The sequence below is a fragment of the Eschrichtius robustus genome, chromosome 15, assembly GCF_028021215.1.
Source record: "Eschrichtius robustus isolate mEscRob2 chromosome 15, mEscRob2.pri, whole genome shotgun sequence".
Taxonomy (NCBI): Eukaryota; Metazoa; Chordata; class Mammalia; order Artiodactyla; family Eschrichtiidae; genus Eschrichtius; species Eschrichtius robustus.
Genome location: NC_090838.1, coordinates 52,506,096 through 52,530,860, shown reverse-complemented (window position 1 = coordinate 52,530,860; position 24,765 = coordinate 52,506,096). Strand labels below are relative to the sequence as shown.

At 34.9% G+C, this 24,765-nt stretch overlaps 1 protein-coding gene across 3 annotated transcripts in view; it reads left to right on the top strand.

Moving 5' to 3' along the window:
- Window positions 1-24,765, top strand: part of USP34 (ubiquitin specific peptidase 34) — a 235,613-nt gene that overhangs the window by 82,712 nt on the left and 128,136 nt on the right. For all 3 annotated transcript variants that reach the window (XM_068565002.1, XM_068565001.1, XM_068565000.1), the window contains exons 11-15: window positions 21,385-21,510; window positions 21,706-21,835; window positions 22,500-22,535; window positions 22,909-23,039; window positions 23,334-23,947. In XM_068565002.1, the coding sequence (XP_068421103.1) occupies window positions 21,385-21,510; window positions 21,706-21,835; window positions 22,500-22,535; window positions 22,909-23,039; window positions 23,334-23,947 (1,037 nt within the window). The remainder of the gene's footprint in view (window positions 1-21,384; window positions 21,511-21,705; window positions 21,836-22,499; window positions 22,536-22,908; window positions 23,040-23,333; window positions 23,948-24,765) is intronic.

Sequence of the window (24,765 nt, the reverse complement as noted above, 5' to 3'; positions counted from 1 at the left end):
TGAGAGTCAGTCAGTTAGAGGTTCTTGGTTTATTAAGAGACATTTTCCTATTATTTTAACTTATACAATCAATGCTTCTGTCCTGAACATTATATTCATATGTTTCTTTTCTATTATACTATTTTCTTCTTTAATTTAATTTTTTGAATAGGCACATATCCATGTGGTTCAAATTTCAAAAAGTAGATACAAAAGGATATGCTATACATTTTCCCCCTCCTACCTATGTCTCCCGTGCATGCAGTTCCTAACCTCTCAGGTGCATCATAGATTTTCTATATAAATTGCCAATTGTAAACAGTTCTCTTTCCCCGTCCTCTTTTCCACAGATGTATCATACTAAACGGATTTGGCTTTTTTTCACTAACAGTTTATCCTGGAGATAATTATTCCATATCAATATATAAAACACTTTTTTTTCTTTTTTAGGACTGCATAGTGTTTCATTATATGCATGAACCATAATTTATTTAACCAGTTCCTGTTCATAGGCACTATTTTTTCCAATCCTTTTTATTATAAACAATGCTACAATAAGTAACTTACAATAGTCAGCTAATCCATATGCAAAACTATTATGTAGGATAAATTCCTACTTATAAGTAGTATTGTCAGGTTAAAGCTTATGTGTGGTTTACTTGTGGTAGCTAATGGCGTGATAGTGCCACTTCCGCCTTATTCTCCTCAATAAACTTTTTTTTAACATCTTTATTGGAGTATAATTGCTTTACAACATTGTGTTAGTTTATGCTGAATAACAAAGTGAATCAGCTATATGTATATATATATCCCCATATCCCCTTCCTCTTGCGTCTCCCTCCCACCCTCCCTATCCCATCCCTCTAGGTGGTCACAAAGCACCGAGCTGATCTCCCTGTGCGATGCAGCTGCTTCCCACTAGCTATCTATTTTATATTTGGTAGTGTATATATGTCAGTGCTGTCTCACTTCGTCCCAGCTTACCCTTACCCCTTCCCCGTGTCCTCAAGTCCATTCTCTACGTCTGCGTCTTTATTCCTGTGCTGCCCCTAGGTTCGTGAGAAACATTTTTTTTTTTATAGATTCCATACATATGTGTTAGCATATGGTACTTGTTTTTCTCGTTCTGCCTTACTTCACTCTGTATGACACACTCCAAGTCCATCCAACTCTCTACAAATAACTCAATTTTGTTTCTTTTTAAGGCTGAGTGTAATATTCCATTGTATATATGTGCCACATCTTCTTTATCCATTCATCTGTCGGTGGACACTTAGGTTGCTTCCATGTCCTGGCTATTGTAAATAGAGCTGCAGTGAGCATTGTGGTACATGACTCTTTTTGAATTATGTTTTTCTCAGGGTATATGCCCAATAGTGGGATTGTTGGGTCATATGGTAGTTCTATTTTTAGTTTTTTAAGGAACCTCCATACTGTTCTCCATAGTGGCTATATCAATTTACATTCCCACCAACAGTGGAAGAGGGTTCCCTTTTCTCCACACCCTCTCCAGCATTTATTGTTTGTAGATTTTTTGATGGTGGCCATTCTGACTGGTGTGAGATGATACCTCATTGTAGTTTTGATTTGCATTTCTCTAATGATTAGTGATGTTGAGCATCCTTTCATGTGTTTGTTGGTAATCTGTATATCTTCTTTGGAGAAATGTCTGTTTAGGTCTTTTGCCCATTTTTGGATTGGGTTGTTTTTTTGATATTAAGCTGCATGAACTGTTTATATATTTTGGAGAGTAATCCTTTGTCAGTTGCTTCGTTTGCAAATATTTTCTCCCATTCTGAGGGTTGTCTTTTCGTCTTGTTTATGTTTTCCTTTGCTGTGCAAAAGCTTTTAAGTTTCATTAGGTCCCATTTGTTTATTTTTGTTTTTATTTCCCTTTCTCTAGGAGGTGGGTCAAAAAGGATCTTGCTGTGATTTATGTCATAGAGTGTTCTGCCTATGTTTTCCTCTAGGAATTTTATAGTTTCTGGACTTACATTTAGGTCTTTAATCCATTTTGAGTTTAATTTTGTATACAGTGTTAGGGAGTGTTCTGATTTCATTCTTTTACATGTAGCTGCCCAGCTTTCCCACCACCACTTACTGAAGAGGCTGTCTTTTCTCCATTGTATAGTCTTGCCTCCTTTAACAAAGGTAAGGTTATCATACGTGCATGGGTTTATCTCTGGGCTTTATATCCTGTTCCATTGATCTTTATTTCTCTTTTTGTGCCAGTACCATACTGTCTTGATTACTGTAGCTTTGTAGTATAGCTACAAAGTCTGAAGTCTGAAGTCAGGGACCCTGATTCCTCTAGCTCTGTTTTTCTTAAGATTGCTTTGGCTATTCGGGGTCTTTTGTGTTTCCATACAAATTGCGAAATTTTTTGTTCTAGTTCTGTGAAATATGCCATTGGTAGTATGATAGGGATTGCATTGAATCTGTAGATTGCTTTGGGTAGTATAGTCATTTTCACAATGTTGATTCTTCCAATCCAAGAACATGGTATATCTCTCCATCTGTTTGTATCATCTTTAATTTCTTTCATCAGTGTCTTATAGTTTTCTGCATACAGGTCTTTTGTCTCCTTAGGTAGGTTTATTCCAAGTTATTTTATTCTTTTTGTTGCAGTGGTAAGTGGGAGTGTTTCCTTAATTTCTCTTTCAGATTTTTCATCATTATTGTATAGGAATGCAAGAGATTGCTGTGCATTAATTCTGTATCCTGCTACTTTACCAAATTCATTGCTTAGCTCTAGTAGTTTTCTGGTAGCATCTTTAAGACTCTCTATGTATAGTATCATGTCATCTGCAAACAGTGACAGTTTTACTTCTTCTTTTCCGATTTGGATTCCTTTTATTTCTTCTCTGATTGCCGTGGCTAAAACTTCCAAAACTATGTTGAATAATAGTGGTGAGCATGGGCAACTTTGTCTTGTCCCTGATCTTAGAGGAAATGGTTTCAGTTTTTCACCATTGAGAACAATGTTGGCTGTGGGTTTGGAATATATGGCCTTTATTATGTTGAGGTAGGTTCCCTCTATGCCTACTTTCTGGAGAGTTTTTATCATAAATGAGTGAATTTTGTTGAAAGCTTTTTCTGCATCTATTGAGATTATCGTATGGTTTTTATTCTTCAATTTGTTAATATGGTGTATCACATTGATTGATTTGCGTATATTGAAGAATCCTTCCATTCCTGGGATAAACCCCACTTGATCATGGTGTATGATCCTTTTAATGTGCTGTTGGATTCTGTTTGCTAGTAGTTTGTTGAGGATTTTTGCATCGATGTTCATCAGTGATATTGGCCTTTTGTTTTCTTTTTTTGTAACATCTTTGTCTGGTTTTGGTATCAGGGTTGTTAGCTCTTAACATTTGATAGAATTCACCTGTGAAGCCATCTGGTCCAGGGCTTTTTGTTTGTTGGAAGATTTTTTTTCACAGTTTCAATTTCAGTGCTTGTGATTGGTCTGTTTATATTTTCGATTTCTTCCTGGTTCAGTCTTGGAAGGTTGTGCTTTTCTAAGAATTTGTCCATTACTTCCAGGTTGTCCATTTCTTCCAGGTTGTCCATTTTATTGGCATATAGTTGCTTGTAGAAATCTCTCATGATCGTTTGTATTTCTGCAGTGTCAGTTGTTACTTCTCCTTTTTCATTTCTAGTTCTGTTGATTTGAGTCTTCTCCCTTTTTTTCTTGACGAGTCTGGCTAATGGTTTATCAATTTTATCTTCTCAAAAAACCAGCTTTTGGTTTTATTGATCTTTGTTATTGTTTCCTTCATTTCTTTTTCATTTATTTCTGATCTGATCTTTATGATTTCTTTCCTTCTGCTAACTTTGGGGTTTTTTTGTTCTTTCTCTAATTGCTTTAGGTGTAAGGTTAGGTTGTTTATTTGAGATGTTTCTTGTTTCTTGAGGTAGGATTGTATTGCTATAAACTTCCCTCTTAGAACTGCTTTTGCTGCATCCCATAGGTTTTGGGTTGTCTTGAGGTTTTGGGTCGTCTTGTTTTCATTGTTATTTGTTTCTAGGTATTTTTTGATTTCCTCTTAGATTTTTTCAGTGATCTCTTGGTTGCTTAGTAGTGTATTGTTTAGCCTCTATGTGTTTGTATTTTTTATAGTTTTTTCCAGTAATTGATATCTAGTCTCATAGCTTTGTGGTTGGAAAAGATACTTGATATGATTTCAGTTTTCTTAAATTTACCAAGGCTTGATTTGTGACTGAAGATATGATCTATCCTGGAGAATGTTCCATGAACACTTGAGAAGAAAGTACATTCTGTTGTTTTTGGATGGACTGTCCTGTTAATATCAGTTAAGTCCATCTTGTTTAATGTGTCATTTAAAGCTTGTGTTTCCTTATTTATTTTCATTTTGGATGATCTGTCCATTGGTGAAAGTGGGGTGTTAAAGTCCCCTACTATGATTGTGTTACTGTCGATTTCCCCTTTTATGGCTGTTAGCATTTGCCTTATGTATTGAGGTGCTCCTATGTTGGGTGCGTAAATATTTACAATTGTTATATCTTCTTGGATTGATCCCTTGATCACTATGTAGTATCCTTCTTTGTCTCTTGTAATAATCCTTATTTTAAAGTCAATTTTGTCTGATATGAAAATTGCTACTCCAACTTTCTTTTGATTTCCATTTGCACGGAATATCTTTTTCCATCCCCTCATTTTCAGTCTGTATGTGTCCCTAGGTCTGAAGTGGGTCTCTTGTAGACAGCATATATACGGGTCTTGTTTTTGTATCCATTCAGCCAGTCTGTGTCTTGGTTGGAGCGTTTAATCCATTTACATTTAAGGTAATTATCGATATGTATATTCCTGTTACCATTTTCTTAATTGTTTTGGGTTTGTTTTTGTAGGTCTTTTCCTTCTCTTGTGTTTTCTGCCTAGAGAAGTTCCTTTAGCATCTGTTGTAGAGCTGGTTTAGTGGTGCTGAATTCTCTTAACTTTCAGTTGTCTGTAAAGGTTTTAATTTCTCCACCAAATCTGAATGAGATCCTTGCTGGGTAGAGTAATCTTGGTTGTAGGTTTTTCCCTTTCATCACTTTAAATATGTCCTGCCACTCCCTTCTGGCTTGCAGAGTTTCTGCTGATAGATCAGCTTGTTAGCCTTATGGGGATTCCCTTGTATGTTATTTGTTGCTTTTCCCTCGCTGCTTTTAATATTTTTTCTTTGTATTTAATTTTTGATAGTTTGATTAATATGTGTCTTGGCATGTTTCTCCTCGGATTTATCCTGTATGGGACTCTGCTTCCTGGACTTGATTGACTATTTCCTTTCCTATGTTAGGGAAGTTTTCAACTAAAATCTCTTCAAATATTTTCTCAGACCCTTTCTTTTCCTCTTCTTCTTCTGGCATCCCTATAATTTGAATGTTGGTGCGTTTAATGTTGTCCTAGAGGTCTCTGAGACTGTCCTCAATTCTTTTCATTCTTTTTTATTCTGCTCTGCAGTAGTTACTTCCACTATTTTATCTTCCAGGTCACTTATCCGTTCTTTTGCCTCAGTTATTCTGCTATTGATTCCGTCTAGAGAATTTTTAATTTATTGTGTTGTTCATCATTGTTTGTTTGCTCTTTAGTTCTTCTGGGTCCTTGTTAAACGTTTCTTGTATTTTCTCCATTGTATTTCTGAGATTTTTGATCATCTTTACTGTCATTACTCTGAATCCTTTTTCAGGTAGACTGCCTATTTCCTCTTCATTTGTTTGGTCTGCAGGGTTTTTACGTTGCTCCTTCATCTGCTGCATATTTCTCTGTCTTCTCATTTTGCTTAACTTTCCGTGTTTGGGGTCTCCTTTTAACAGGCTGCAGGTTCGTAGTTCCTGTTGTTTTTGGTGTCTGCCCCCAGTGGGTGAGGTTGGTTCAGTGGCTTGTGTAGGCTTCATGGTGGAGGGGACTGGTGCCTGTGTTTTGGTGGGTGGGGCTGGATCTTGTCTTTCTGGTGGGCAGGGCCACATCCGTTGGTGTGTTTTGGGTTGTCTGTGAACTTAGTATGATTTTAGGCAGCCTCTCTGCTAATGGGTGGGGTTGTGTTCCTGTCTTGCTAGTTGTTTGGCATGGGGCATCAAGCACTGGAGCTTGCTGGCCATTGGGTGGAGCTGGGTTTTAGCGTTGAGATGGAGATCTCTGGGAGAGCTCTCGCCGATTGATATTACGTAGGGCTGGGGTGTCTCTGGTGGTCCAGTGTCCTGAACTTGTCTCTCCCACCTCAGAGGCTCAGGCCTGACACCAGACTGGAGCACCAAGACCCTGTCAGCCACACGGCTTGTGGAAGGGGACCAGAGCCAGCTGGAAGGGAGAGTCCTGCAGAGAAGTGAATAGGCTGCTAGATCTTTTTTTTTTTCTTTTTTTTAAAAAATCATGTTCTTAAACTTCTTTTTATTTGCTAAACTGATGGGTGAAAAGTGTTTTAATTGATGTTTTAAATTTGGATTTCTTTTGTATGAATCAGGTTGAAAATCTTGTGCTTAACCACCCTTTTTGTTTCGTCTTCTGGTGATGTTTATATTCTTTGCCATTTATCAGTTGCTTTACTTATTTTCTTTTTTTGTAGGAGATCTTTATATATCAATGAAATCAGACTTTTGTTTGTGTTGTGAGTTATGCCTACATTCTGCTTTGATGTATTCTTGCTGTTTTAGTTAAGGTGGTTTTTGCAGTTGAGTTTCAAGTTTGTGGTTTCGCACTTGTGGTTGAATTTTTCATGACCTGTGGCTTTTGTGTTATGGTTTGAAATGCATTTCAAGATTACAAGAAAATTCCCCTTTAGTTCTTTTCTGTACATTTTGTTTCAATTTTATATTTTAATCTTCAATCCAATAGGAATTTATCATGGTTCAAAGGGTCATGTACATATCCAACATTTTCCCCCCATTTTTTGGTTATATAGTTGTCCCCATTCCATTTGTTCAGTAATTTTTCTTCTCCTCACTGATTTGAGATACCAGTTTTATCTTGACTGGGTCAATTTCTGGACTTTTTAGACTGACCTATTGGTATATCTAGTCATGATCTATGTATCAGAGATTGGTAAACTTATGACCTGTGGGCTGGCCACTTGATTTTGTAAATGGTTTTTTTGCAACTTAGCCTTGCCTATTCTTTTTCATATTTTTGTCTGTGGCTGCTTCCACACTGCAGTGGCAGAGTACAGTATTTGTAACAGAGACCATATCACCTGTAATCTTAAAATATTTACTGTCTGGCCCATCAAGAAGACATTTACTAGTCCTTGGTTTTATACTAATGTATTTTCTTTTTCCCCCTTGTGTCTATGTAATATTTCTTATTATCTGGCAAGGCTGATCCTTTCTCCTTATATTTTTTTAAAAGAATCTTTATGTCTCTTATTTTTCCATGTGAATTTTAGCATTGATTATTCTTTAAAAATATTGTTGTTTTTACTGTTATAATGATTATTTTGAGAGGTGAAGTTGTCTTCCTATCCAAAACACGATATGCCATTTGTTTCATTTTGTTTCATTTAGCATTTCAGAGTTATTTGTGTATAGGTTTTATTTCATGTTAAGCTTATTCTTAAGGATTTTAATTTTATTTATTATTGCTATTAAAATAGCCATTTCTCCCCTTACATTACTTGCTTTCGTCCATTATACTTTATTTTTTCCGTATACTTAATGATCACTGCATATATACTTTTTATATACTTAAGCATTTTCAACTTTTTGATTTTTAATAATTGTGTGCCTTGAGACCTTATATTGGTTGTGGTAATTTTTCAATATAGTTTTTTTAACTTCTCATATTTAATATTGTCTATTTATACATGATTATCATTTTAACACATTAATGAAGCAGTTCATATTTCAGAGTAATCCTAAAATACTTAGGAAATTCTCTTTCATAACTTTCAGAAAATGTTCTTTTTAGTAGATTTTTAAATTTTATTTTGTTCATAGCAAGGCAAGCAAAATATGAGAACAGTGATATGGTAAGTAATATAGAATAAATAACTAGGAATAGTGAAGCACTGTTTATTGAAGCTGAAATTCATCAAATTTATAATTAATAATACGGTGTATTAAAACTTTTAGTGTTTTACCCTAGCAAGCGTTTCAAGTAACCTAATAAGGAAATGATTTAAAAATTCTGACATAATCTGTGATACAGTCTGAAACAACTTAAAATATCTGTAAAAGTTAGTTTAACAAGATTAAATAAGTATATTTTAAAGGTTATTTTATTTGGGCTTTTCTGTGTTTTGTTACTGCTTTACTTTTGAATATACCACAGATTTAGAATTATCAGGAATTTTTACATTTTGAGTTCTTTTTATTTGAGCACCAACTGTAACTGGCTTCCAAGTGTCCAGGGTTGGTTGGTTTCATACAGTCTTGCCTTAGTTTTTTTTCCTTCCCTCTGGAGTAAGTTTTTGAGGTCACTTTGCTCACTTGATACACACACTTCACCCAGTAATAATTGGATTGGCTGCTGGTTTTTTCATTGTTTGTGTCACAACTCTTATATTGGAATCCAAGGAGAAAAAAGACAAAGGTGATAAAACGGGAAATTGATTGGAAAAAAAAAAAGTGGTTTATAAATATTTGAAAAATGCTTATCTTTGATTATAATTAAACGTAAGTTCAGCTAACATAATAGCATTTTCATGTATTGGGTAATTCTCATTATGTTTAACAATACACTGTATTGACCACAGTGTGCTATAGCTTTAGGAGAACAATATAGCAGTTCTCTTTCTGGTAATTTATCCTCTAGATACACGTACATGAAGATGTTTGATACAACATTAACTACACTAGTAGATCACGAATGTCTGTCACTGTAGGGCTAGTTAAATAAGTTTTGGGACATCTGTTTAATAGAATGTTCTGTGGCCATGAGAAGGACTGAAGTTGCTGTATTATGCTCATGTGGAACAACCTCCAAGAAATATTTTTATTAAACACTATTTATTAAATATCTATTATTTTATCTAAAATAGTAGTTATTTTATTAAGAGAAAACAGCAAGTACACAGTGTATTCTTTCACTGCATATTAAAACAGTTATAAAAAGGGGATGTACATACACGTATATGTACTCTTTGTACTTGTGACTGTCTGAACTATTTTGGAAAAACAGACAAGAAAATTTCACAGGTTTGCTTTTGGGGAAGTGACCTGAGATAGGTGGGAGACTTTTATTGTCTACGTTTATGTAGACTGTGAGAATTTTACATGTGTTTATTAATTTTTCAGTACATATAAAAACTAGTATATAAAGTTACAGTAAACATTTAGACATTTAAATGACTTTGTCTGCCATTTAAAATTACTTATTATTCTGGTTTGACTGAGTTACCACTCTACATCTCCCTCTTCATACCCTTTCACCATAAAATCTTTTAGTCATAGGACATCAAAAAAATAAACTTCAGAATCTTTCCACTGTATTGGAATTTATTGTTAAATGCTTTCCATATTTGAAGAACTTATACATAAATTTATGTAACTTCCTGAGATAATAATCTTATCTTAAAATGCAGCTAATAGCTTTTTGGGAATAGATTTTCATGTCTCAATGACAGAAGTAAAATTCCCTAGGATTTAGAAGGAACTTAAATATCATCTGATTCAATTGTGCATTATGTATATTTTGAGGGGAAGTAGTTCATAATTTTCATCAGATTCTCAAAGGGTTTATGTGATGACTTATTTTAGATATGCTGGTATACACTCTGTTGGTTATTAGCTTCTGCATGTATATTTGTACACACATTTAGATTACTGCTTTATGAGACATTGCATACTGTTAGCATGTGAAGTTATGATTATACTTGAATTATAATCTGGCCACTGCAATATCTGCCTCTATGTTACATCTTATGATTTGAATTCTATTCATTCCTGCTTTTTTAGGAGCTGTTAATATGAATGATCATTCCTTCTTGTATTATGTATTCAAACCTATTGTCTATACTGTATTCTTTCTTTTATGTTGTTGGGTCTTTCCATATGCCTTTGCTATCCATACTTAAGGAAGACGACTGGTAAGTGGCCTAGATGTTCTTGGGTGTTGTGAAATATTTTTCCATTACAGCTGTCAGATGGACTCCTGGGAATGGGAAACAGAGGAAGGAATGAGAAAACAGAGGATTTCATGTTCATGTCTCACTCCTGCTGTCCATCAGATCTGGTACTCAGATGAGTTCAGAAATTTTCCCAGTTCCAGTGGGAAGATAGACCTATCTCCTCTGCAGCTCACTTACAAATTATTCTGAGCTACAGCTTTCTCTACGTGTACATTTAAAAATGTATTCCCGGGGCTTCCTTGGTGGCGCAGTGGTTGGGAATCTGCCTGCAGGGGACACGGGTTCGAGCCCTGGTCTGGGAGGATCCCACATGCCGCGGAGCAACTGGGCCCTTGGGCCACAGCTACTGAGCCTGGGCATCTGGAGCCTCTGCTCCGCAACAAGAGAGGGAGGCCACGATAGTGAGAGGCCCGCGCACCGTGATGAAGAGTGACCCCTGCTCGCCGCCACTAGAGAAAGCCCTCGCACAGAAACGAAGACCCAACACAGCCAAAAATAAATAAATAAATTTATTAAAAAAAATGTATTCCCATTCATTTCAGTCATTCAGAAATTTGTTGAAATCTCATATCTATTATTATTAATAGTAATTTTTTTTTTTGGCTGTACTCTGCAGCATACGGATCTTATAGTTCCTTGACCAGGGATCTAACCTGTGCCCCCTGCATTGGGAGCACGGAGTCTTAACCATTGTACCCCCAGGGAAGTCCCTCATACCTATTATTGATGTTCATTTTCTTTGTGGGTTTGTTTCTTTTCATTCTAAAATACAGTAATGATTGATTTTCCTCTGTGGAAGATGAGGAAATTCTCATCATTTTTCTCTTCTTATTTTCCACTTGCAGTTTTTATTATGTTATTTTTATTTTATCAAGCTATGTAACTTTTAAGTTCTATACTATAAACCATAATTTCCACAGTTGTTTAATATTAATTTTGTATTTAGGTATATGATTTACCACATATTCTTTTCCTTCATTCCTGTTTTTCTCATTCCTTTTTCCTTACTCTGAAGAGAAATTTATGGATATTTTGTTCTGGGTTTCTACACACTTGAGATGTCTGATTTCTTTGTACTTGAAGAGTTTGATTGAATGTCATATTACTAGAGCCACTCTTTTGTTTTCCATCAGAACTGTGTAGTATACATGAAGAGTAGTCGTTTTCTGAACCAACAACTTTTATTTTTAATATTTTACAAAGATAATATTCTATCATTTTTTGTTGGTAGAATACTTCTCTCATGTTCAGGTGTTCATTAATCCCATGAGGGATTTTCTTTTTAACTTGTTTTGAGTTTTTAGTTGATGGCCTTTAACATATATTTTTTCCTTTATTTAAAAATTTTTTATTGTGGTACAAATGTATACAACATAATTAACCAATAATTTACCATTTTAACCATTCGTAAGTGTACAGTTCAGTGGCATTAAATACATTCACAGTGTTTTTTTAACCATCATTTATCTGTATCCAAAACTTTGACATCATCCCCAGTAAAAACTCTGTACCTGTTGAACAATAACTCTCCATTCCTCCTTCCCAGGGGGCTTCTGGTTTCCTCCATTCTACATGTGTCTGTATGAACTTGCCTATTCTAGGTACCTTATTTGATGGAATCATACAATATTTGTCTGTTTCTGGCTTATTTTACTAAACACGGTTTTTTCAGGGTCCATCCATGTTATAGCATATGTAAAAATTTTCTTTTTATGATAAATAATATTCCATTGTATGTATATACCACATTTAGATCCATTTATCCATCAATGGACATTTGAATCAATTCCACCTTTTGGATGTTTATTGTAGATAATTACTTCTATGAACATGGATGTACAAATACATGTTTGAATCTCTGCTTTCAGTTCATCTGTATATGTACCTCAGGGTAGAACTTTTAGGTCATATGGTAAATCTAGGTTTAACCTTTTTAGAAACCACCAAACTTCTGTAGCAACTGCAGTATCTTACATCCCAGCAGCAATACAGGCAGGTTCTAATTACTTCACATCCTTGTCAACACTTTTTATGTCTTTTTAAAAAAATTTAGCCATCCTAGTAGCTGTGAAGTGGTATCTAATTGTTATAATTTGCATTTATTTGCATTTTAATGACTAATGATGTTGAGCAGCCTTTCATGTGCTTATTGGCCATTTGTGCATCTTCGGAGAAATGGTTATCCTTTTTTTTAAAAAAAATTATTTTTGGCTGCATTGGGTCTTTGTTGCTGCACACGGGCTTTTCTCTAGTGGCGAGCAGGGGCTACTCTTCCTTGCGATGCGTGGGCTTCTCATTGCAGTGGCTTCTCTTGTTGCGGAGCACAGACTCTAGGCGCGCGGGCTTCAATAGTTGTGGCACGTGGGCTCAGTAGTTGTGGCTTGTGGGCTCTAGAGCACAGGCTCAGTAGTTATGGCATATGGGCTTAGTTACTCAGCAACTTGTGGAATCTTCCCAGCACGGGGCTCGAACCCGTGCCCCCTGCATTGGCAGGCGGATTCTTAACCACTTCGCCCCCAGGGAAGTCCCAGAAATGTTTATCCTTTGCCTGTTCTTGAATTGGGTGGTTTGAGAGTTTTTGTTAAGTTTTAGGAGTACTTTATATAGTCTGGATATTAATCTCTTATCAGATATGTAATCTGCATATATTTTCTCCAGCTCTGTAAGTTGTCTTTTGCTTTCTTGAAAGTATCCTTAGATGCACAAAAAAGTCTTAATTTGGGGACTTCCCTAGTGGTTCAGTGGTAAAGAATCTGCCTTGCAATGCAGGGGACGTGGGTTCAATCCCTTGTCAGGGAACTAAGATCCCACATGCTGCGGGACAGCCAAGCCTGCACGCTGCAACTATTGAGCCTTGCCCGCCTCGGTGAGAGAGCCTGAGTGCCGCAAACTACGGAGCACATGCACTTTGGAGCCTATGCACCACAGCTGCAGAGCCCACATGCCCTGGAGCCTGCACATCATAAGTAGAGAGAGAAAAAACCTGCACGCCACAACTAGAGAGAAGCCCGAGCACTGCAACGAAGAAACCTTGCGCCGCAACGAAAGATTCTGCATGCCTCAATGAAGATCCCATGTGATACAACTAAGACCCGACCTGACACTGCCAAAAAAAAAAAAAGTCTTAATTTTGATGAAGTCTGATTTATTATATATTTTTTCTTTTGTTGCCTGGTTTTGGTGTCATACAAGTGAAACCGTTGTCAAATCGAATGTTGTGAAGATTTTATCCAGTGTTTTCTTAAAAGTTTTATATATGTCCTGAGTTTAGCTCTTTGATCCATTTTGAGTTAATTTTTGTGTGTGGGATAAGGTAAAGGTCTATATTAACTCTTTTGCATGTGAGTATCCAGTTTTCTGAGCACCATTTTTTTTTTTTTTTTTTTTGAAAATACTGTCCTTTCTCCATTGAATGGTCTTGGCACTGTTGAAAAATCATTTGACCGTTTATGTGAGGTTATATTTCTGAGTTCTCTATTCTACTCCATTGTTATATACGTTTGTCCTTACGTCATTGCCACACTGTTTTAATTATTTTTGTGTTTCAAAGTCTTTTTTTTTGAAGATTGTTTTTGGCTTTTCAGAACTCCTTCCAATTCCATATGAATTTGAGCACTGGATTTTCCATTTCTGCCAAAAGGCTCTTGGAATTTTGATAGGGATTGTGATGAATCTGTAGATTGCTTTAGGTAGTATTAACAGTGTTAAGTCTTCCTATTCATGAACATAGGATGTCTTTCCATTTATTTAAATCTTTAATTTCTTTGAGTCGTGTTTTATAGTTTTCACTGTACAGGTCTTTCACCTACTTTGTTTCATTTCTAAGTATTTATCCTTTTTATGCTATTGTAAATGGAATTGCTATCTTAAATTTCTTGTCAGGTATTTCACTGCTGGTATATAGAAACAGCTGAATTTTGCTCCTTGAGCTTGTACTGTATAACTTTGTGAATTTGCTTATTAGCTCTACTAGCTTTCTATGTATATAAAATCATGTCATTTATGAATAGTTTTACATCTTCCTTTCCAATTGATTTGCTCTTTATTTATTTATTTATTTTTGTGGTCTGATATCTCTGGCTAGAATTTCTATGTAGTGTTGAATGGCAGTGATGAATGCGAGCATCATTGTCTTGTTCCTGATCCTAGGGGAAATTTTTTCAGTCATTGGGTACTGAGTGTGATGTTAGATGTGGAACTTTTCTTTATTCTTAAAGTTCTGAGAGTTTTTATCATGAAAAGGTGTTGGATTTTTGTCAGTTGCCTTTTCTGCATCAGTTGAGAAGATTATGTGGCTTTTTTCCTTCTTTCTATTAATAGGATGTATTACAGTAAGTGTTTTTCTTATTGAACTACCCTTGTATTCCTGGAGTAAATCTCACTTGGTCACAGTGAAAATTCCTTTAGTATGCAGTTGTATTTGATTTGCTAATATGCAATTGTATTTGATTTGCTAATATTTTGTGGAGAACTTTAGTATCATTGAAAGAGATATTGCTCTATGATTTTCTATTCTTATGAAGGCTTTGGTATCAGGTCAGTGCTAGTCTCATAGAATGAGTTAGGAAGTATTTCATTCTCTTCAGTTTGGGGGGAGGGTTTGAGAAGGATTGGCAATAATTTTTCTGTAAATGTTTGGTAGAGTTCACTAGTTAAGACCATGTATTTTAGTACTTTGTTGGGAGGTTGATTACTGACTCAGTCTCTTGTTAAAGCTCTATTGACATTTCCCTTTTCTTCTTGAGTCAATTTAGGTAATTTGTAAGGAATTTTTTTTGGCATACAGTTGTTCATGGTATTTTCTTATAATTTTTTTTTTTAACCTCTAAGTTTGGTAGTAATATCCCACTTTCATTTCTGATTTTAGCTATTTACATCTTCTCTCTCCTCTTCTAAAAATATTTTTTAGTCAGTCTAGCAAAAAGTTTGTTATTTTGTTAATCTTTAGAAGAACCAACTATTGGTTTTGTTAATTTTTAAAAATTGTTTTCCTAGTCTGTATTTTATTTATCTGTGTTCTCATCTTTATTATTTCCCTTCTTTTAGCTTTGGGTTTAGTTTATTATTTTTCTAGTTCCTTAAATGATAAAGTTAGGTTGTTGATAATTAGATCTTTTTAAATTTACATTTACATTTAATAAATTTCTGTGCAGTGCTTTTTTGCATCCCATGTATTTTGTTTTGTTGTTTTTTCAAGTCATTTGTTGCTAAATATTTTGATTTCCCTTGTCATTTTTTTCTTTGACCTATTGGTTTTTTTTTTTTTTAAACTTTGGATTTATTGATTTATTTAGTTATGACTGTGTTGGGTCTTCGTTTCTGTGTGAGGGCTTTCTCTAGTTGCGGCAAGCGGGGGCCACTCTTCATCGCGGTACGCGGCCTCTCTTGTTGTGGAGCACAGGCTCCAGACGCGCAGGCTCAGTAATTGTGGCTCACAGGCCCAGCTGCTCCGCGGCATGTGGTATCCTCCCAGACCAGGGCTCGAACCCATGTCCCCTGCATTAGCAGGCAGACTCTCAACCACTGCGCCACCAGGGAAGCCCCTATTGGTTGTTTAAGACTGTATTATTTAATTTCCATGTATTTGTGAAATTTCTAGTTTTCCTTCTAGTATTGATTTCTTAACTTCATCCTTTTGTGGCCAGAGAAAACACTTTGTATGATAGCTATCTTTTTAAATCTGTTGAGACTTGTTTTGTGGCCTAACATATGGTCTGTCCTGGAAAACTGTATTTTAGAGAAGAATACATTCTTCAGAAAAGAATGTTTTCTGCTGTTGTTGTGTGGAGTGTTCTCTCTATATGTCTGTTGGGTTTAATTGGTTTATTGTGCTCTACGAGTTTTCTCTTTCCTTTCTTTTCTTCTGTCTAGTTGTTTTATCCATTATTGAAATGGGTTATTGACATCTACAACTATTATTGTAGAACTTTCTATTTCTCCCTTGATTTCTGTCAATTTTTGCTTCAGTGTTTATTATATATTCTTGCTATATGGAACCTTTTATTAATGAATGATGTTACCTTTTGTCTCTTAACCTTTTTTTAAAAAAATCTTTAACCGTGGTAGGGAAAAAAACCCCATGAAATTTAGCCTCTGAACCATTTAAAAATTCTAATGGTGTTAATTATATTCATATTGTTATGTAACAGATCTCTAGAACTTTTTCATCTTCCAAAACTGAAAGCCTGCACCCATTGAGCAACAACTCCCCAATTCTCTTTCCTCACATCTCCTGGTATCCATCATTTGACTCTGCTTCCATCATTCTGTCTATATATTTCATATTAGTGGAATCCTGTAGTATTTGTCCTTTTGTGACTGGCTTATTTCACTCAGCATAATGTCCTCAAAGTTCACCCATGTTCACCATGTTCACCCATGTTGTGGCATGTGACAGGATTTCCTCCCCTTTTTGGCTGAACTATATTCTGTTGTATGTATGTGCCACATTGTATTTATACATTCATGTGTTGATGGGCATTTGTGCTGCTTTCACATCTTAGCTGCTGTAAGTAATGGCTGTAGTGAACATGGGTGTGCAAATATCTCTTTGAAATCCCACTTTTAACTCTCTTGGATATATACCCAGGAGTGGGGTTGTTGGAGTATGTGATAATTCTTCTTTTTCTAGTAACTTTAAAAAAATTTAAACTACTTGATTTTAGTATGGTCAGCCCAGCTTTCTTTTGCTCATTATTTACATGGAATATCTTTTTCCATCCTCTCCAGTTTGTGTCTTTGGATGTAAAATGAATCTCTTGAGGACATCATATATTTGTATCATGTTTTTTAATCCATTCTGCTGTTCTTTGTCTTTTGAATGGAGTGTTTAAACCATTTATTTTTAAAACATTTTTATTGAAATATAGTTGATTTACAGTGTTGTGTTAGTTTCAGCAAAGTGTACAGCAAAGTGATTCAGTTATACATATATATAAATATATATATTTTAAAATTCTCTTCTATTTTAGGTTATTATAAGATATTGAGTATAGTTCCCTGTGCGATACAGTAGGTCCTTTTTAGTTATCTATTTTATATATAGTACTGCGTATATTTCAATCCCCGAACTCCTAATTTATCTCTCTCCCCAAACCATTTATATTTAAAGTAATTACTCAAAGAGGAATTTCACTCTGCCATTTTTCTGTTTGTTTTTTATAGGTCTTTATAGTATTTTTGTCCATTATTTTCCTCCATTACTGCCTTCTTTTTTTAGTTGATCTTTTTGTGGTGAAATATTTTGATTACCTTCTCATTTCCTTTTGTGTGTATTTTATAGATATTTTGTGTATAAAGTGGTAATTACATTTGACATATTGAAGTTCTTACAATCTGATTTGAATTTATGCCAACTTAAATACCATACAAAAACTTTGTTTCTGTGCAGCTCCATCCCCCTTATTTTGTTATTAATATCAAAGATTGCAGTTTTGTATAATTTATGCCCAGTTGTGTAGAATAATAATAATTTTTCTTGTTTTTGTTCTTTAAATCATGTAGGAATTAAAAAATGGAGTTAGAAATGAAAACTGTAATAATACTAGCTTTTTTTGTTGTTGCTGTTCTATTCTCCCAGGATTTTTTTTTTTTTTTTAACTTTTTTGGGTTATTTATTTATTTATTTATTTATGGCTGTGTTGGGTCTTCGTTTCTGTGCGAGGGCTTTCTCTAGTTGCGGCAAGTGGGGGCCACTCTTCATCGTGGTGCGCGGGCCTCTCACTATTGTGGCCTCTCTTGTTGCGGGGCACAGGCTCCAGACGCACAGGCTCCAGTAATTGTGGCTCACAGGCCTAGTTGCTCCGTGGCATGTGCGATCCTCCCAGACCAGGGCTCGAACCCGTGTCCCCTGCATTGGCAGGCGGATTCTCAACCACTGTGCCACCAGGGAAGCCCCAATACTAGCTTTTAATTATCTATATATTTACCTTTATCAGAGATGTTTATTTCTTCACTCTTGTCTAGCTTCCTTTCATTTTATTCTGAAGGACTTCCTGTTGCATTTCTTGCAGGGCAGGTCTAGTTGTATGTCTAGTTTTGTTTATCTGGAAATGTATTAATTTCTCATTATTTAAGGACAGATTTTGCCAATTGTAGAATTCTCAGTTGAAAGTTTTTTCTCTCACCCTTTAATATATCATCCTTCTTCCTCTGGCTTCCAAGGTTTGTAATTAGAAATTGGCTGATAGTCTTATTGAGTACCTGTTTTATGTGAATTGCTTATCTCTTCCTGCTTTCACGATTATTTTATTGTCTTTGGCTTTTAACAGTTCGATTATAATATCTCTTGGTATAACTCTCTGAGTTTATCCTACTGGGAGTGTGTTGAACTTTTTGGATTTGTAGACTTACGTCTTTCCTCAAGTTGAGAAGCTTTTGGCCATTATTTCTTTAAATATACTTTGTGTACCTTTCTTTTCCTCTGGGATTTCTACAACGAGTGTATTGGTAGACTGGGTGGTGTCCCACAGGTCCCTTAGACTCTCTTCACTTTTCTTCATTCTTTTTTCTTTCTCTTCCTTAGATTCAGTAATTTCAGTTGTCCTATTTTCTTCAGTTGTCCTGTTTTCCAGTTTGCTTATTCTTCTGCTTGCTCAGATCTGCCTTTGAGCCCCTGTAGTGTATTTTTTATTTCAGTTATTTTACTTTTCAGCATTTCTTTTTGGTTCCTTTTTATAATTTCTGTCTTTTTAATGATATTCTCATTTTGTTCATGCATTGTTTCCCTGCCTTCATCCTTTTCCTTTAGCTCTTTTAACATCTTGAAGGGTAGGTGTTTTAAGGTCTTTGTCTAGTAATTCCTATGGGTGAGCATTCTACAAATGATGGGTACATCTGTGTTGATTTATTTTATTTATTTGGATGGGCCATATTTTCCTGTTTCTTTTTATACTTTTTGTTGGTTTTCTTCTTCTTTTGGTTGAAAACATTGAATTTTATAATATGGTAACTTTGGAAAAGAGATTCTCTTCTTTCCTCAGAATTTGTTCTTTTTTAATTGATCCCTAGCCTAAAAATGATCTAATGTGAAAGCTCATGGTCTTTTCAGGTATTTTTCTGAGCTGTGTCTTTCCCTGGGAATGTGCAATACCTTTCTAAATTGTTCTACATATTTGGTTGTTATTGAGTGTCTTAAAAAAACCCTGGTGTGGCTCCTTTAATTCCCCCAGTAGTCACTCTTGGTGATTTAGGTTGAAACAATGGCAGCTAACCTCTGTGCCTGCACCTCACCCATCAGATGTAGTAATCTGAATTCACAACACAGAAGTTTGTTATTTGGACATTATTATTTGGACAAGATCATTATTGCCCACCCATGGCTCCAACAAACTGTACCAGAGTCAAATATTGCTGTCCCCACAGCTGCCTGCGATAGGGTCAAGGAGTAGGAAATGGGTAGCTGCTATCACACTGAAGGCTGAAATTGGCCAACATTAACAAAAATTTACCAGCCAAGCTTTCCTTTGGGAGCAGAAGAGTTCAAAGTGGCTATTCCAGAGTTTCAGAATAGTTACATCAGACAGTTTCTGCCAGTAGTACAGTTGCTTTCTAGGTACAGAGCTGGATTCCTGGCACTTCCTGCTCTGCCATCTTCTCTGACATTCTTTTCTTCTCTTTTCTTTTCAATAACTAGTTAAGAAGAGTCTGTGAACCAACTCCACACTGCCATTTTTACCAGGAACTAAAGCCATCAATCTTAATATTTTTTTCCTGGCTTTTGGATGTGTCTTCATAAAGTGCATCTTGAAAAGAGCCTTATGTGTCTTTTGCCTCAGTTACAGGATTACATAGTTATCTTTTATGGGTCTTGTTACTTAAAAATAACCAAAATTATATCTATTATGAAAATCCCATTTTATTAATATTTATGCTGGTACAAATCAAGAATTTATCACACAGTATGTTTTAATCACATTTTCATTAGGAAAAGTGTAAATCTAATAGTTACTTGACAAAAAGCAAGTATAAACTGTTAGTACAGTCCAATTATAATGTTAATTAATACTATATTAAAATATTCTTAGGTGAGATCTATAAAATCAGCAGGCTTATAATTGATGATTCATTTCTCAAAATCAAATGTTTTTGGTCTTAAAGTACTGCAGTTGTGTAAAGAACACTGTTGAATTTAATAGTAGCATTGAAGTAAATAGTGTAGTTTATTAGAAGTTACCTCAACATAGAGGAATTCTTCCAGTGTTATTTTATTTTACCTTCTGTTTCAAAATTAGGTTGTGTATATTTATCCTGATCAGATGATGCAGTAGAAGAGAGTTTATATGATTTACACCTGAAAAATATAAAAGTCAGTGTTTTAGAATAGAAAAATCTACATTTTCTGATAGACTTTTTATGTATTGTAGATAAGTAGGATACATTTTACCTTTGGAGTCCTGAAATTGGGTATTTCTGACCAAGTGAGATTTGTTACTCTATCTTGATTTAGCAGTTAGCACCTTTGTAGCTGTAAAAGATGCTTATTTTACATGACATTGTAATATTTAGTAGTCATATCTTTGTAAATATTATATTTTCTCTCATATTTACATAATTCTGTTTAGTATAACAAAGGAGACTTTCCTAGTGTATATTATGTAGACCTTGATTATAAAGGGGTTTCTATTTTGTACTGTTTTTCAGTTAATGACCATGTTATATAAATACTTTATAACCACTTAATGTGAGAAATATAATACAGTCAATCCTTGATCAACATGGGGATTAGGGACACCTGCTCTCTGCACAGTTGAAAATCCATGTGTAACTTTACAGTTAGCCTTCCGTATCCACAGTTCCATATCTGTGGATCATATAGTACTGTAGTATGTATTTAGTGAAAAAAAAAAAAAAAACTTGTATAAGTGGGTGCACACAATTCAAACCTATGTTGTTCAAGGGTCCACTGTACACTTAAAAAATAATATTTATTTGGTTTTCTCTCCTAATTGTAATTTATTTTATTTTTTATTGCCTACATTTTAATTAACTATTTAAACTTGTTTTTATATTAGTGATATGTTCCTAAATTTAATTGGAATCCTTTTTTATACTTGGATTCCAGGAACTATTTATTGCAGGCTTCCTTCTTGAGGTTAAAAAATTATGCTTGTGGTTTGCTTGGATAAAGTGAAGTTCTGCTTAAATGGAATTTTATTTTCACAATTTTATGTACTGCAATTTATGACATTTGGTAATTAACATTTTACTAATATATTAAAAAATATCAGTGTACTAGCCAGCTTCTTCACTTTTAAGCTTATATAACTTTTTTGGTGTCAGGTTATTTATTTATGTAGTGTGATTATTTTTGACTATTGTCTCTACTTTTATTTTCTAGCTGAAACACTGTAGTCGGTATATACATGACTTATTTCCTTCACTCATCAAGAATTTGGATCCAGTACCACTTAGACATCTTCTTAATCTGGTCTCAGCTCTTGAACCAAGTGTTCATACTGAACAGGTAATTCATTCAAAACATAATTTTTTTTTTTTTTTTTGTAAAGTGAAAATTTATTTGTGATTCAGATCATTTAACTTGTAGTTTATTACTGTTGGCATTTCAGTTAGGCAAAAGGATATTAAATTTGTTACAGTATTTCCTAAAACCTCTAATTTCAACCTCTACTCTTTTTTTTTTTTTTTTTTTTTTTTAAAGACACTGTACTTGGCATCGATGTTAATTAAAGCATTGTGGAATAATGCGCTAGCAGCTAAGGCCCAGCTATCTAAACAGAGTTCTTTTGCATCTTTACTAAACACTAATCTTCCCATTGGAAATAAGAAAGGTTAGTAAAGTATAATGTAATTTGAAGTAAGTTGTTCATAGCTTATAACTCAAATTTGAAGCAGTTTCTGCAAATTAGTTTCAGTTTAATCTCAATTTTGAAATAAGTTGGAAAGGGAGGTGTTGGTTTTCTTAAAACGTTAATAAATTGGGGTTAGCTCATGTTTTTGGTTTACTGTTCAAATAACAGCAATAACGTTTCAGTAGTTACTGGATCTTCTTCCATTAGTGTTCTTTTAAGAAAAAAAAAACTATATCCTAAAAGCTTTAGAGCTTTTGGTTAGAAAACAGTCAACATGATTTCTTTTAGAAATAATTTTGAGAATAGAACATAATGATACATTTCTCTTTCTGTGTTTTCTACTTCAAAGTTTTCTGTCTTTTCAGGTATTTTATGTGTGCTTCTACATGTATAGCTTTCTAGGGTTTCCTAAAACTTTATCAGCTTTACCCCTCTTTTTGTTTCCTGACATCATATACTACCCTTTTCTTAGGCTTTCCTGTGCAGGCACCCATAAGTACTACGACACGTGGTGGGGACTTACTTTATTGCAAGTTTCCCTACCTATATCTTGTTGATTATGTAATAAAAACAACTGATATGTGCCCCAAAGAAATTCAGTCACTTAGATTATTTCCATCCTGTTTTTTTCCTTTTCCTTCAGAGGACGAAGAGCTCAGAAGAGCTGCACCATCACCTTGTAAGTTGAGTCTTAGAAATGTATGGCAAGATGACTTGTAGTTTTATTTTGATGATCATCTAGAGTTAATTAATTTTATATAATATATTTGTATCACAGTCATAAAGTTCATTTTGCATAGGAGATGTAAATCCTGACTACCTATCTATCTTACTTACCCTTTTTGCTTAAATCATTAGTATCCTGACTTTTAATTGAAATCATGTATATCTTCTTTAGAAATAATTGGCTAATGTTAACATATTTCCAGATTATATTTTTGGCTACTTAGCATGAAGCTTTGTTATATCAAAGAATCAAAGGATTATGACATTCTGATAGATCCATGTTAATACAAGTTAGAAGTAAAAAAAACCCCATCATTTTAATATAGGGTCACCTGCAGCCAGTCCTCAAAGCAGTGATAACAGCGATACCCATCAAAGTGGAGGCAGTGACATTGAAATGGATGAGCAACTTATTAATAGAACCAAACATGTGCAGCAGCGACTTTCAGATACAGAGGTATGAAAATACTTTTTCCTCCCGCTTTAAAAGAGATTTTTGGATTTTTGGGTTTGTGCCATGTTTATCCTTTGAACTGGGAATATAAACATCATGCCAGTTGAGGCCTTTCCTATCTTTTAAGTATCATTGAGGTTCTTTACTTTTCTTTGAGTTTTTAATTCCATTTTGTATTGTTCAATGCAGTTTGTCAGGACTGTGGCAGCCTTTTAAAAAAGTACAGTGTGTTAATGTCATTTACTTTTTTCTTACTAGTTTAAATGTTTATTTAAATCTCTTTGTTTCTAAATATAGGAATCCATGCAGGGAAGTTCTGATGAAACTGCCAACAGTGGTGAAGATGGAAGCAGTGGTCCTGGTAGCAGTAGTGGACATAGTGATGGATCTAGCAATGAGGTGAATTCTAGCCATGCAAGCCAGTCAGCAGGGAGCCCTGGCAGTGAGGTACAGTCAGAAGACATTGCAGATATTGAAGCCCTTAAAGAAGAAGATGAAGATGACGATCATGGTCATAATCCTTCTAAAAGCAGTTGTGGTACAGATCATCGGAACAGGAAATTAGAAAGTCAAGCAGGCATTTGCTTAGGGGATTCCCAAGGTCCATCAGAAAGAAGTGGGACAAGCAATGGAACAGGAAAGGACCTGGTTTTTAACACTGAGTCAGTTCCATCAGTAGATAATCGAATACGAATGCTAGATACCTGTTCACACTCTGAAGACCCAGAACATGATATTTCAGGGGAAATGAATGCTGCTCATATAGCACAAGCATCTCAGGAATCTTGTATTACACGCACTGGGGACTTTCTTGGGGAGACTATTGGGAATGAATTATTTAATTGTCGGCAGTTTATTGGTCCACAGCATCACCACCACCACCACCACCACCATCATCACCACCACGATGGGTAAGTCTACCTACAAATAAAACAGCTTACATTTCCTTTAGGGAGTTAATTATAGCCTATATTTATTCAATTGCGATATATTCTAGATCAGTGCTGTCCAGTAGGAATATAATGTAAGCTACAAATGCATGCCATTAATGTAAGCTGCAAATGCATGCCATAAGTATGTAATTTTTAATTTTCATTAATTAGTTAATTTATTTTTGGCCACGCCCTGCAGTTTGCAGGATCTTAGTTCCCCAACCTGGGATTGAACCCATGCCCCACTGCAGTGGAGGCATGGAGTCTTAACCACTGGATCGCCAAGGAAAGTCCCAATTTTTAATTTCCTAATGGGTACATTTTAAAAAGCAAGATGAAACAGATAAGATTAATTTTAATTATACATTTTATTTAAAGCAGTAATATCCAAAATATCATATATCCACATGTAATCCGTGTAAAATTTTTAATAAAATTTTTTTTGTACTAGGTCTTCAATAATCTGTGTATATTTAATACTCCTAACATCTTCGTTTAGACCAGCCATTTTTTACATGTGCAGTGGCCACAGGTGGCTAGTGGCTGTTGTATTGGACAACACAGATCTAGATCTTCAATTCCTTGTAATAATTGCCTAATAGTAGATAGTAAATTGCTTGTGGAAACTTCCATTAAAGTGTGATCATGAAAAGGGAAATTTTATGCACATTCTAATTTTAGGATATTAGTAAGGATAAAGCCTCAGCATAAAGCTTTTTGATTATCTGTGAAATACACCTATGGTGTTTAATAGTAAGTGATTCTGTCATTTACTAGTGTTACAGTATTGGGCAAGG